This window comes from Bufo bufo, chromosome 8, assembly GCF_905171765.1.
Source record: "Bufo bufo chromosome 8, aBufBuf1.1, whole genome shotgun sequence".
NCBI lineage: Eukaryota > Metazoa > Chordata > Amphibia > Anura > Bufonidae > Bufo > Bufo bufo.
This window is the reverse complement of record NC_053396.1, coordinates 230479033-230492735: the sequence shown is the minus strand read 5'-3', so window position 1 is coordinate 230492735 and position 13703 is coordinate 230479033. Positions and strand designations below refer to the sequence as shown.

Sequence of the window (13703 nt, the reverse complement as noted above, 5' to 3'; positions counted from 1 at the left end):
AAGCGGCTGTGGTGCTAGTGTTGGTGGTGGCGTCAGGCGGGCGAGTGGTAACTTGAGAGGTGCCCGAAGCTGAGCTGGAGGAGGGTGGTGCGTCAAGGTTCCGAGCGGAAGCTGTAGAAGATTGGGTGTCCTGTGTTAGCCAGACAACTATTTTCTCCGAATTTTTCGGGTTCAGGGTACGTGGCCTCTGAACACTGGGCATTATTTTAGGGCCAAAGGGAATCACAGCACCACGACGGCCCCTGCGGGGTGGCCTGCCTCTGCCTGTCATTTTTTATTAGATAAGTGTTACTATGCGTGCAAGGTACTGTGCCACCCTATATAAGTGGTGGGCAGTGGGCACAGTACAGTCTGTGTGGGCCTGACACTCACGGGCTTGCAACTGTAATTAGATCACAGAAAAATATTTAATATAATTTTTTTCTCTGCGAGGTATTTTCTGTCACACCCTGTATGAATGGTGTGCACACAGTGCTGTCTGTGACTGAGCCTGCAGCCTCTCACACACGGGCAGGCAACTGCAATATATGTATGTAACGGGACGTTTCAGCAGACAAGGGGTTAAGATCCGTTTAGGTAATAAGCCCCTTTCTGAGAGACAGGCACAGCTACTGCAGGATACACCAAACTCCCGAACTGGATACAAAGTAGCACTCCAAACTGGAACCTCACGAATAGCTGCTAGCAGACGAACAGGAAAAGCATACAATCCTGGCAATCGGTCTTCTAACAGCATACAGTGAATCCCCCCAATAACGAATAACGAGACAAGGCTCCGTGTTGAGGGTCAAACAGTGGTCTGACTGTACTTCACGTACAGCCTCTTTTATTCATCAACCACAAACATAGTACTGCCCACAGGGGTTTGAAATACAACCAATCAGTAATTTACAACACATACAATGTAAATACAGCCCATCTGGTGTACACGCCCCTAGGGGATCAGAATGAAGACTGTGACATAAGACAGATAAACAGCACTTAGGACACACAGACACAACACACCCCCACAATGCATCATGGTCTCCTCCTCTCTGCCCTCGAGACACCCGAGGCGTAATCCAATTATCTCTGAGGACAAAGGGAGATCGCCAATACACATGTGCAGACAACAGAACAGACATCACCATTTAAACACACAATGGGACAATGGCACAATAGAAACACACCCAGCATTTCCTCCCAAGCTGACAAGTTACACTTATTATAAATTGTTACAACTTTGTGAGTTTACATTGGCCATACATATAACTTACATCAATTTAAACCGTATAACTTGGGGACAAACCTATCCAAAATTCACTTGAATCGGTTCAGGGGTTTAAAAGTTAGTATAGGGCCCATAATCCTGGGGCAAGAGGCCAGCAGCCAGGCCCCTCCAAAACCCAGTGGCGAGGTCGGTTTTGCCACACATCTCCCCCCCCCAGGGAAGACTAACCAGATACCTGACCTCACGCCGGTCGGTACCTGAGTTAGTCTGGCAGCCCACCCACAACCAAATACTGGACCTGTTGACTTTAGTAGCCTGTCTCTGTCCAGTGAGTCCACCAAGGTTATATTGGTAACTGGTACTCCCGGTCTCTGTGTTGCTCCCTGGCTTGGAGTGGAGGTTGCTTTGTGGGCAGGTATCAGCGGTACTCTGCCCTGGTGCCAGCGCTACCACGGAAGAAGCCTGGTTGGAGCCTGGTTGTTGGAGGGGGAGACCGACTGTCTCTACCCCCTGTGCTGTAAGTGCAGAGACCACGGTCCCATCTGCACTGTTGTGGGGCTTACTGTCTCCCCCTGGTGCGTTAAGCTGCCGCTGGGGAGAGGGGGTAACAAGCTCCTCTCCCATACATACTTCCAGCCGCTGGGGAGGGCGACCGACCGTCTCCGCTCCCAATACAGTGTCCTGTTGCTGGGGAAAGGAGACTGGGCTCTCTATTCCCTGCTGGACACTCTGCCGCTGGGGGACAGGACCGACTGTCTCTGCCCCCTGTAACTCCGCCTGCCGCTGGGGAATGGAGACTGGGCTCCCAATTCCCAAAAAATCATGCTGCTGCTGGGGGGCAGGAACAACTACCTCTGCCCCCTGTAACTCCACCTGCCGCTGAGAAGGGAGGACGCTGCTCTCCTCTCCCTGCATTTCACACTGCCATCCCGGCATATCACTCTGCTGCTGGGGGGCAGGAACTACTACCTCTGCCCCCTGTAACTCAGCCTGCCGCTGGGGAGAGAGGACGCTGCTCTCCTCTCCCTGCACTTCACACTGCCGCTGGGGAATGGAGACTGGGTGTAGAATAACGTCCTGCATTACTCTATTTTTCAAGAAATGCTTTAGAAGGAGCCCAACAAAATGTGCAAAGTTCGTGATGAAAGATAAAAATTAGAAGGATTTAATTCTCATAAAAAGAAAGTTACAAAGTTTAGAAAGAGAAAAATATAGCACAGCAATAAGTCTTGAAAGGTTACAAGCAAGCAATAAAACAATTAAAATAAGTGAAAAAGCTTATTTCCCCAAAATAACGTGTATGTGTGAATCTGTGTGTGTGTGTAGAGAGCAACAGGTGTCCGTGCAAGAATGCTCTGCCTATGTCATGAAACAAAGCCATTTTATAGGTTGACTCTACATAGAGTTACATTGTATCCTAAATTTAACATTCTAATAGACATATATGGTTAACAAGTAAATCCCCTTACATCATGGTTTTCTATGTATACCTTATTTGTAAAGCTAATAATAATATGCTGAGAAGGAGGATTCCTAACCTTCCCAAATGCTATTGTCGTCTCAACCTGTCAAAAATTGACACCTCAACACAAGTGCTGCCCTTGCATGGTCCTCTAAAATAACCCAAGCCTAATAAAAAATGTTAGTTTATTATTTTACACTGGGTCTGTCACCTTACTGTCCTGCTGAGCCTTCCCACTGGCGTGGAACAGCTGCTGGTAGCCCTGTTCCAGCTCCATCTCCCGGGTCACCAGGTGGACCAGGTCCTGCTCAATCACATGAGTGTCGTCCCAGTCATACCTGCTCTCCCTCCATTCCAAGAGATCATGGAACCGGGCTTGTGTAGGGCTCCCAAACTCCAGCTCTGAAAAGGTCTCCCATAACAAGCCAGGACCATCAAACTCCTCTCCCTCCGGCTTGTCATGCTCAGCTGTCCTGGGTAGGTACTGTGCCCCATACCACCAGAGCGCCTGGTAGGCATCTTCCAGCCACAGCTCCCGCCATGCTAGGAGTTCCAATTCCTTTACCCATTCCTCCCGGGGCTGCTCTCCCAGGAAGGGCATCCGCAGGGCTACTCGCTTCTGCAACCGCTGGTCTTCCGTGGGGAGTCTCTCGTCCTGCATATACTCCATAATACCCAGTGCCTGGTACCAGATGCCTTTGCGGACTGCATCTCGGTCATCCATGACACCCTCATCGTACTCCACTGCTGTTTCCATTCTGGTGCTGTCAGGGTCGCTGTACTGGGACATGCGTTGCCCTCAAATTGTAATTCCAGGGAATGATGTTTCTTTGTAGCTGTCCTTCTGGGCTGTGGGAACGATCCCGCTGCTTGCCACCAATGTAACGGCACCTTTCAGCAGACAAGGGGTTAAAATCCGTTTAGGTAATAAGCCCCTTTCTGAGAGACAGGCACAGCTACTGCAGAACACCAAACTCCCGAACTGGATACAAAGTAGCACTCCAAACTGGAACCTCACGAATAGCTGCTAGCAGACGAACAGGAAAAGCATACAATCCTGGCAATCGGTCTTCTAACAGCATACAGTGAATCCCCCCAATAACGAGACAAGGCTCCGTGTTGAGGGTCAAACAGTGGTCTGACTGTACTTCACGTACAGCCTCTTTTATTCATAAACCACAAACATAGTACTGCCCACAGGGGTTTGAAATACAACCAATCAGTAATTTACAACACATACAATGTAAGTACAGCCCATCTGGTGTACACGCCCCTAGGGGACCAGAATGAAGACTGTGACATAAGACAGATAAACAGCACTTAGGACACACAGACACAATGCATCATGGTTTCCTCCTCTCTGCCCTCGAGACAACCTGAAGAGCAATCCAATTATCTCTAAGGACAAAGGGAGATCGCCAATACACATGTGAGGACAACAGAACAGACATCACCATTTAAACACACAATGGGACAATGGCACAATAGAAACACACCCGCATATTCCTCCCAAGCTGACAAGTTACACTTATTATAGATTGTTACAACTTTGTGAGTTTACATTGGCCATACATATAACTAACATCAATTTAAACAGTATAACTTGGGGACAAACCTATCCAAAATTCACTTGAATAGGTTCAGGGGTTTAAAAGTTAGTATATGGCCCATAATCCAGGGGCAAGAGGCCAGCAGCCAGTCCTCTCCAAAACCCAGTGGCGAGGTCGGTTTCGCCACAATGTATATGCAAAAAATAATAATAAAGCAGACTGATGTACCAGCCCTGAAAAGGTCTTTTTGGGGTGCTGTCTGGACGCTGTGCTTACAGCAGATGAGTCTGTGGACACTGAATACACTGGCCTAGCTAACGCTTCCCCTATTAGATCAGCAGCAGCTGCAGCACTGTCCCTCCTCTCACTGAGACTGCAGCTTCCGAAGGAATCTAAGATGGACGCTGTCCGGGAGGTGGGAGGGTCTGGGAGGGAGGGTCTGCTGCTGATTGGCTGGAATGTGTCAGCTGACTGTGAGGTACAGGGTCAAAGTTTACTCAATGATGATGTATAGGGGGCGGACCGAACATCGCATATGTTCTCCCGCCGCGGCGAACGCGAACAAGCGATGTTCGCCGGGAACTATTCGGGCCATCTCTATCTCTCTATTGGAGCCTCCCTGCAAGCTGCAGTATGTATTACCAAAACAGTATATCGCTGTATTTCAGATGTGTATATATATATTTATGCAGTGGCGTACATCCAATAGAGGCAGACCACGCAGCTGCTATGGGGCCCCTGGGGGAAGGGGGCCCGCAGTGGAGGATAGACCCCGCCCACTAATTACACTTGTATGGCTACCTGAGAAAGTAAGAGGTGGAGAAGGACCTTTGGTGATGTCATCAACCATGTGACCAGTGCAGGAAGCCAATGAATAGCAGAGCAGCAGAAGTCTAAAGGACCTTTGGTGATGTCATCATCATGTGACCAGTGCAGAGGACTGGTGAAAGACCTGTGGCATATCACTGTGAGGGGGCGGAGCTTCTGTGTGGCGCCTGAAGGAGAGGTTAGTGGTGTTCTGGGATAACATAACATCCTAGAAAAGCTGGGAGTTGTAGTTCTGTCCTATTATATGTTTCTCAATGCAATTTAAACGTATGCCCTAGTACAGGCTGGTAATGCTGGGAGTTGTGGTTCTCTCCTCTTATACCCCCTCTTTGGAATGTATACTGATGACCCATAATAAGTCTGGCCATACCTGGTACAACTAGATGATGTCCTATAATCTGGACATGCTGAGAGTTGTAGTTCTCTTTTCTTAGGCTGGATTCTCATCACAGTTTAGTTTTCCGTTTTGCATGCAGGACTTTTTTCTGTCTAAAATAACGGATCTCCGACAGAAATGGCATAAATGGATGCGGAATGTGCAGAACTGACGCTTGAAATACAGGATCATTTTTTTTTCCTTTCTTTTTCTGTTTATCTGACGGATCAGAAGAACTGAAAACTAAACGGTGATATGAACCCGGCCTTATACTCTGTGTAATATCTACTTGTATCTGATCATAACAGCCTGGACATGCTGGGAGTTGTAGTTCTCTCCACTTTCACCTCTCCCTGTGTTGCTCCCTAATTTCCAATAATAATCTGGTGATGATGAGACTTGTAGTTCCCTTGTCACTATTATAATGTTCTGCAGCAGCTGAGGTGTGTATTACTTGTTCACTTCTGTGCTGGTGACGGTCGCTGTTCTGCCGTCATAGGAGCACAACAACGAAAATCACTGCAGTTCCGGATCTGGCACTTCATGGACGACAACACCTGACGGATCCCGCTGACTATGATGAGATCTGTCAGGTTTCCATCTTCCAGGCTATAAAATTGTGTCCAGCATTTATGACCTGATCCACGAATGAGGCCCCAACACAGATGTGAACGAAGCTTTATATGTCCTGCAGCAGCTGAGGTATGCATTAGGAGGTTCTGACAGTTCATAAGGCAAGGGGGGCCATGGTGGCTCTGGTATACTATTATGCCATCACCACCATAGCACCCCCTGTGTGCTGCTTATAGTGGACAGTGCCCTCAGACAATGAATGGGGACAATCAAAAGCGGGTTTTTTCCCGGTATTAAGACCCTATGACGGATCTCAATACCGGAAAATAGAAACGCAAGTGTGAAAGTAGCTCCTAATGTCTACACGGCTGCAACTGCTGGGGGTATGGCAGGGGAGAAGCCAGGGCAGGTGGTGGGATGGGCCAGTGGACGGAGTTAGTGGGGCCCCATTAAGATTCTTGCTATGGGGCCCAAGGATTTCTATGTACGCCCCTGTATTTATGTACTATCAATTATTTATTGCTTTTATATAATATGTTTACACAATGTTTTTAATTATTTATGCTACTAAATGTATTTGTGGACTGTACTTGTCAATCCAATGATGTAATTTCCAGTTTTTTTGTGTAAATCCCGGTGTGTGCCGCTCCTCTGGGTCGCCCTGAAGAAGCCGACGGAGCGTCGGTGAAACCCGGAGCTAAACTAAGACCCGATCACCTTGTTTATGTCTAGTTTTATACTAAAATAAAGTGTGGTAAAATCTTAGCGCCTGGTAGTACTGCCAATTTAACCTAAATTTACCTAGTTTCATTATCCTGTACCCCGAGTGTCAGCGTCATTATCCTGTACCCCGAGTGTCAGTATCATTATCCTGTACCCCGAGTGTCAGTGTCATTATCCTGTACCCCGAGTGTCAGTGTCATCATCCTGTACCCCGAGTGTCATTGTCATTATCCTGTACCCCGAGTGTCAGCGTCATTATCCTGTACCCCGAGTGTCAGTGTCATTATCCTGTACCCCGAGTGTCAGTGTCATTATCCTGTACCCCGAGTGTCAGTGTCATTATCCTGTACCCCGAGTGTCAGTGTCATTATCCTGTACCCCGAGTGTCAGTGTCATTATCCTGTACCCCGAGTGTCAGCGTCATTATCCTGTACCCCGAGTGTCAGCGTCATTATCCTGTACCCCGAGTGTCAGTGTCATCATCCTGTACCCCGAGTGTCAGTGTCATCATCCTGTACCCCGAGTGTCAGCGTCATTATCCTGTACCCCGAGTGTCAGCGTCATTATCCTGTACCCCGAGTGTCAGCGTCATTATCCTGTACCCCGAGTGTCAGCGTCATTATCCTGTACCCCGAGTGTCAGCGTCATTATCCTGTACCCCGAGTGTAAGCGTCATTATTCTGTACCCCGAGTGTAAGCGTCATTATCCTGTACCCCGAGTGTCAGTGTCATTATCCTGTACCCCGAGTGTCAGTGTCATTATCCTGTACCCCGAGTGTCAGTGTCATTAACCTGTACCCCGAGTGTCAGTGTCATTATCCTGTACCCCGAGTGTCAGTGTCATTATCCTGTACCCTGAGTGTCTGCGTCATTATCCTGTACCCCGAGTGTCAGTGTCATTATCCTGTACCCCGAGTGTCAGTGTCATTATCCTGTACCCCGAGTGTCAGCGTCATTATCCTGTACCCCGAGTGTCAGCGTCATTATCCTGTACCCCGAGTGTCAGCGTCATTATCCTGTACCCCGAGTGTCTGCGTCATTATCCTGTACCCCGAGTGTCAGCATCATTATCCTGTACCCCAAGTGTCCGTGTCATTATTCTGTACCCCGAGTGTAAGCGTCATTATCCTGTACCCCGAGTGTCAGCGTCATTATTCTGTACCCCGAGTGTAAGCGTCATTATTCTGTACCCCGAGTGTAAGCGTCATTATTCTGTACCCCGAGTGTAAGTGTCATTATCCTGTACCCCGAGTGTAAGTGTCATTATCCTGTACCCCGAGTGTAAGCGTCATTATTCTGTACCCCGAGTGTAAGTGTCATTATCCTGTACCCCGAGTGTAAGTGTCATTATCCTGTACCCCGAGTGTAAGCGTCATTATTCTGTACCCCGAGTGTCATTATCCTGTACCCCAAGTGTCCGTGTCATTATCCTGTACCCCGAGTGTAAGCGTCATTATTCTGTACCCCGAGTGTCAGTGTCATTATCCTGTACCCCGAGTGTAAGCGTCATTATTCTGTACCCCGAGTGTAAGCGTCATTATCCTGTACCCCGAGTGTCATTATCCTGTACCCCGAGTGTCAGTGTCATTATCCTGTACCCCGAATGTCAGTGTCATTATCCTGTACCCCGAGTGTCAGTGTCATTATCCTGTACCCCGAGTGTCAGTGTCATTATCCTGTACCCCCAGTGTCATTATCCTGTACCCCCAGTGTCAGTGTCATTATCCTGTACCCCGAGTGTCAGTGTCATTATCCTGTACCCCGAGTGTCAGCGTCATTGTCCTGTACCCCGAGTGTCAATGTCATTATCCTGTACCCCGAGTGTCAGTGTCATTATCCTGTACCCCGAGTGTCAGCGTCATTATCCTGTACCCCGAGTGTCAGTGTCATCATCCTGTACCCCGAGTGTCAGTGTCATTATCCTGTACCCCGAGTGTCATTATCCTGTACCCCAAGTGTCATTATCCTGTACCCCAAGTGTCATTATCCTGTACCCCGAGTGTCAGTGTGTCATTATCCTGTACCCCGAGTGTCAGTGTGTCATTATCCTGTACCCCGAGTGTCAGTGTGTCATTATCCTGTACCCCGAGTGTCAGTGTGTCATAATCCTGTACCCCGAGTGTCAGTGTCATTATCCTGTACCCCAAGTGTCATTATCCTGTACCCCGAGTGTCAGTGTCATTATCCTGTACACCGAGTGTCAGCGTCATTATCCTGTACCCCAAGTGTCAGCGTCATTGTCCTGTACCCCGAGTGTCAGTGTCATTATCCTGTACCCCGAGTGTCAGTGTCATTATCCTGTACCCCGAGTGTCAGTGTCATTATCCTGTACCACGAATGTCAGTGTCATTATCCTGTACCCCAAGTGTCAGCGTCATTATCCTGTACCCTGAGTGTCAGTGTCATTATCCTGTACCCCGAGTGTCAGTGTCATTATCCCGTACCCCGAGTGTCAGTGTCATTATCCTGTACCCCGAGTGTCAGTGTCATTATCCTGTACCCCGAGTGTCAGTGTCATTATCCTGTACCCCGAGTGTCAGTGTCATTATCCTGTACCCCGAGTGTCAGTGTGTCATTATCCTGCACCCCAAGTGTCATTATCCTGTACCCCAAGTGTCATTATCCTGTACCCCAAAGTGTCAATGTCATTATCCTGTACCCCAAGTGTCAGTGTCATTATCCTGTACCCCAAGTGTCAGTGTCATTATCCTGTACCCCAAGTGTCAGTGTCATTATCCTGTACCCCAAGTGTCAGTGTGTCATTATCCTGTACCCTGAGTGTCAGTGTCATTATCCTGTACCCCGAGTGTCAGCGTCATTATCCTGTACCCCGAGTGTCAGCGTCATTATCCTGTACCCCGAGTGTCAGCGTCATTATCCTGTACCCCGAGTGTCAGTGTCATTATCCTGTACCCCGAGTGTCAGTGTGCCATTATCCTGTACCCCGAGTGTCAGTGTCATTATCCTGTACCCCGAGTGTCAGTGTCATTATCCTGCACCCCAAGTGTCTTTATCCTGTACCCCAAGTGTCAATGTCATTATCCTGTACCCCGAGTATCGGTGTCATTATCCTGTACCCCGAGTGTCAGCGTTATTATCCTGTACCCCGAGTGTCAGCGTTATTATCCTGTACCCCGAGTGTCAGTGTCATCATCCTGTACCCCGAGTGTCAGTGTCATTATCCTGTACCCCGAGTGTCAGTGTCATTATCCTGTACCCCGAGTGTCAGTGTCATTATCCTGTACCCCGAGTGTCAGTGTCATTATCCTGTACCCCGAGTGTGAGCGTCATTATCCTGTACCCCGAGTGTCAGCGTTATTATCCTGTACCCCGAGTGTCAGTGTCATTATCCTGTACCCCGAGTGTCAGCGTCATTATCCTGTACCCCGAGTGTCATTGTCATCATCCTGTTCCCCGAGTGTCAGTGTCATTATCCTGTACCCCGAGTGTCAGCGTCATTATCCTGTACCCCGAGTGTCATCATCCTGTACCCCGAGTGTCAGTGTCATTATCCTGTACCCCGAGTGTCAGTGTGCCATTATCCTGTACCCCGAGTGTCAGTGTCATTATCCTGTACCCCAAGTGTCAGTGTCATTATCCTGTACCCCAAGTGTCATTATCCTGTACCCCGAGTGTCAGTGTCATTATCCTGTACCCCGAGTGTCATTGTCATTATCCTGTACTCCCAGTGTCAGTGTCATTATCCTGTACCCCGAGTGTCAGTGTCATTATCCTGTACCCCAAGTGTCATTATCCAGTACCCCAAGTGTCATTATCCTGTACCCCGAGTGTCAGTGTCACAATCCTGTACCCCGAGTGTCAGTGTCATTATCCTGTACCCCGAGTGTCATTGTCATTATCCTGTACCCCGAGTGTCAGTGTCATTATCCTGTACCCCGAGTGTCAGTGTCATTATCCTGTACCCCGAGTGTCAGTGTCATTATCCTGTACCCCGAGTGTCAGTGTCATTATCCTGTACCCCAAGTGTTAGTGTCAATATCCTGTACCCCAAGTGTCATTATCCTGTACCCCAAGTGTCATTATCCTGTACCCCGAGTGTCAGTGTGTCATTATCCTGTACCCCGAGTGTCAGTGTGTCATAATCCTGTACCCCGAGTGTCAGTGTCATTATCCTGTACCCCGAGTGTCAGTGTCATCATCCTGTACCCCCAGTGTCAGTGTCATTATCCTGTACCCCGAGTGTCAGTGTCATTATCCTGTACCCCCAGTGTCAGTGTCATTATCCTGTACCCCGAGTGTCAGTGTCATTATCCTGTACCCCAAGTGATAGTGTGTCATTATCCTGTACCCCGAGTGTCAGTGTCATTATCCTGTACCCCGAGTGTCAGTGTCATTATCCTGTACCCCGAGTGTCAGTGTCATCATCCTGTACCCCGAGTGTCAGTGTCATTATCCTGTACCCCAAGTGATAGTGTGTCATTATCCTGTACCCCGAGTGTCAGTGTCATTATCCTGTACCCCGAGTGTCAGTGTCATTATCCTGTACCCCGAGTGTCAGTGTCATTATCCTGCACCCCAAGTGTCATTATCCTGTACCCCGAGTGTCAATGTCATTATCCTGTACCCCGAGTATCGGCGTCATTATCCTGTACCCCGAGTATCGGCGTCATTATCCTGTACCCCGAGTGTCAGTGTAATTATCCTGTACCCCGAGTGTCAGTGTCATTATCCTGTACCCCGAGTGTCAGTGTGTCATTATCCTGTACCCCGAGTGTCAGCGTCATTATCCTGTACCCCGAGTGTCATTGTCATTATCCTGTACCCCGAGTGTCATTGTCATTATCCTGTACCCCGAGTGTCAGCGTCATTATCCTGTACCCCGAGTGTCATTGTCATTATCCTGTACCCCGAGTGTCATTGTCATTATCCTGTACCCCGAGTGTCATTGTCATTATCCTGTACCCCGAATGTCATTGTCATTATCCTGTACCCCGAGTGTCATTGTCATTATCCTGTACCCCGAGTGTCAGCGTCATTATTCTGTACCCCGAGTGTCATTGTCATTATCCTGTACCCCGAGTGTCATTGTCATTATCCTGTACCCCGAGTGTCATTGTCATTATTCTGTACCCCGAGTGTCATTATCCTGTACCCCGAGTGTCAGTGTCATTATCCTGTACCCCGAGTGTCAGCGTCATTATCCTGTACCCCGAGTGTCAGTGTCATTATCCTGTACCCCGAGTGTCAGCGTCATTATCCTGTACCCCGAGTGTCATTGTCATTATCATGGATTGTGAGGTTCCGGTCCCCCACATTTGTACTTTCCATGCTTTGTGCAGCCTCCTGACACTTTTTTGCGCCCTCTGTACACAATTGATGCTGGAAGTTAATTAACCCTTGTGTGTCCTTGCCAGCTGTCACTTGTCTCATTTTCTGACTGCGAAACTTTGATTGTAGTCGGTCCCTCCCCCACCCACATCACCCACCTCTCCGAGGGCACTTACCGTCATTGGCACCGAGCACACCATGAATATGGTGGTCATGAGCACCAGGAGGATGAGATTTTCCAGCTCCTCTTCTCCAGCTCCCAGGAACCATCCTCGGGCGCCTCCTCTGCGCAGGGACCCTCTCCGTGCCCTCTGACCCTTCCGCATGCGGCACAGGCTGGCAGTCACCGAGGCGTTACACAGTAATATCGCCAGGATCAGGAGTCCGGTCAGGCTGGCATAAAGCAGCGAAAAGGCCAGAGCCCCATCTCTCCCGGTTGTGGGTGGCACCACCATCCGAATAAAGCACCAGGTGCCCGGACAGAACTGCTTATGTTCTCCGACTCCGATCAGCGGCAGAGCACAGAGCAGTGCCGGCAAGATGTAGGAAATAGGCAAGGCTGCCCGTGCCAGGCGGTGCCCCCAGCTGTGCTGGGCATACACATAGGGGTGACTTAGTGCCAGGCAACGCTCAAAGGCCATGAAAAACAGGATCACCATGGAGGACAGGTTGAAGAAAGTCATCGCAAATGCAAAGAGTTTGCAGAGCGGCTGAGAGCCCAATGCCAGGAGGGATGCCTGCTGAGCGTAGGAGACAAAGACCACCGGACTCAGGACGCAGGTGCCCAGGAGATCCGTCACTGCCAGTCCTGTCACCAGGACACAAAATGGTGAGGCACGTGCCCTCCGTTCTCTCCGATGAACCCCCAGGATGCCCAGAGCCAGCAGGTTCCCCAGTACTCCCATGGCAAACATGAGGGTGCTGGTGGCGGGGTTCCCATCGGCATGCACCCGGGTGGAGTTCTCACAGAAGTGCTGGACGGTGGGGTGGAGGGACGGCTGCGCTGTTATCACCGCACTCTCCAGCATCTCTGATGCCACTGCTGTCTGTCTCTTCCAAGTAGTGGTCGCCTCCTCTGACTCTCGCCTCCACCCCACCGATTGCCTCTTTTGTGTTCACTCTCTCTTCCTCTTTTGCAGCTTTCAATCACATGTGGAGTCTCCGCGTCGCTTCTCTTCCATCCAGCTGTGGTGCAGCCGCCCGCCTGGCACCTCTCCTCTCAGGAACTTCATGTGTCTGTCGCCTCCTCGCAATTTCTGAGCTCTCGCCACTTTCTGCTCTCTCTTATACACTTGACTCTGCACTGGGATCTGTCAGTGATACGACCTGCGAGAAGAGACAGCAAAGTGGGAGGGGAGAGAGCGCGGGAAGTGGCAAGAGCCAGAGGGAGAGAGAGAACAAGGAAGAGAGACAGAGGTAGAAAGAGAAAACAGAGAAGAGTGAGAGAGACGTAGGGAGAAAGAGAAAACAGAAGAGTGAGAGACGTAGGGAGAAAGAGAAAACGGAGAAGAGTGAGAGAGACGTAGGGAGAAAGAGAAAACAGAAGAGTGAGAGAGACGTAGGGAGAAAGAGAAGAGTGAGAGAGACGTAGGTAGAAAGAGAAAACAGATAAGAGTGAGAGAGACGTATGGAGAAAGAGAAGAGTGAGAGAGACGTAGGGAGAAAGAGAAGAGTGAGAGAGACGTAGGGAGA

The 13703-nt window shown here is 49.4% G+C and overlaps 1 protein-coding gene across 1 annotated transcript in view; it reads right to left on the bottom strand.

Moving 5' to 3' along the window:
* Window positions 1-13412, bottom strand: part of PTGIR (prostaglandin I2 receptor) — a 28253-nt gene extending 14841 nt beyond the window's left edge. The window contains exon 1 of the mRNA XM_040442315.1: window positions 12188-13412. Within this exon, the coding sequence (XP_040298249.1) occupies window positions 12188-13039 (852 nt within the window). The 5' untranslated portion in view covers window positions 13040-13412. The remainder of the gene's footprint in view (window positions 1-12187) is intronic.
* Between the last annotated feature and the right edge of the window lie 291 nt (window positions 13413-13703).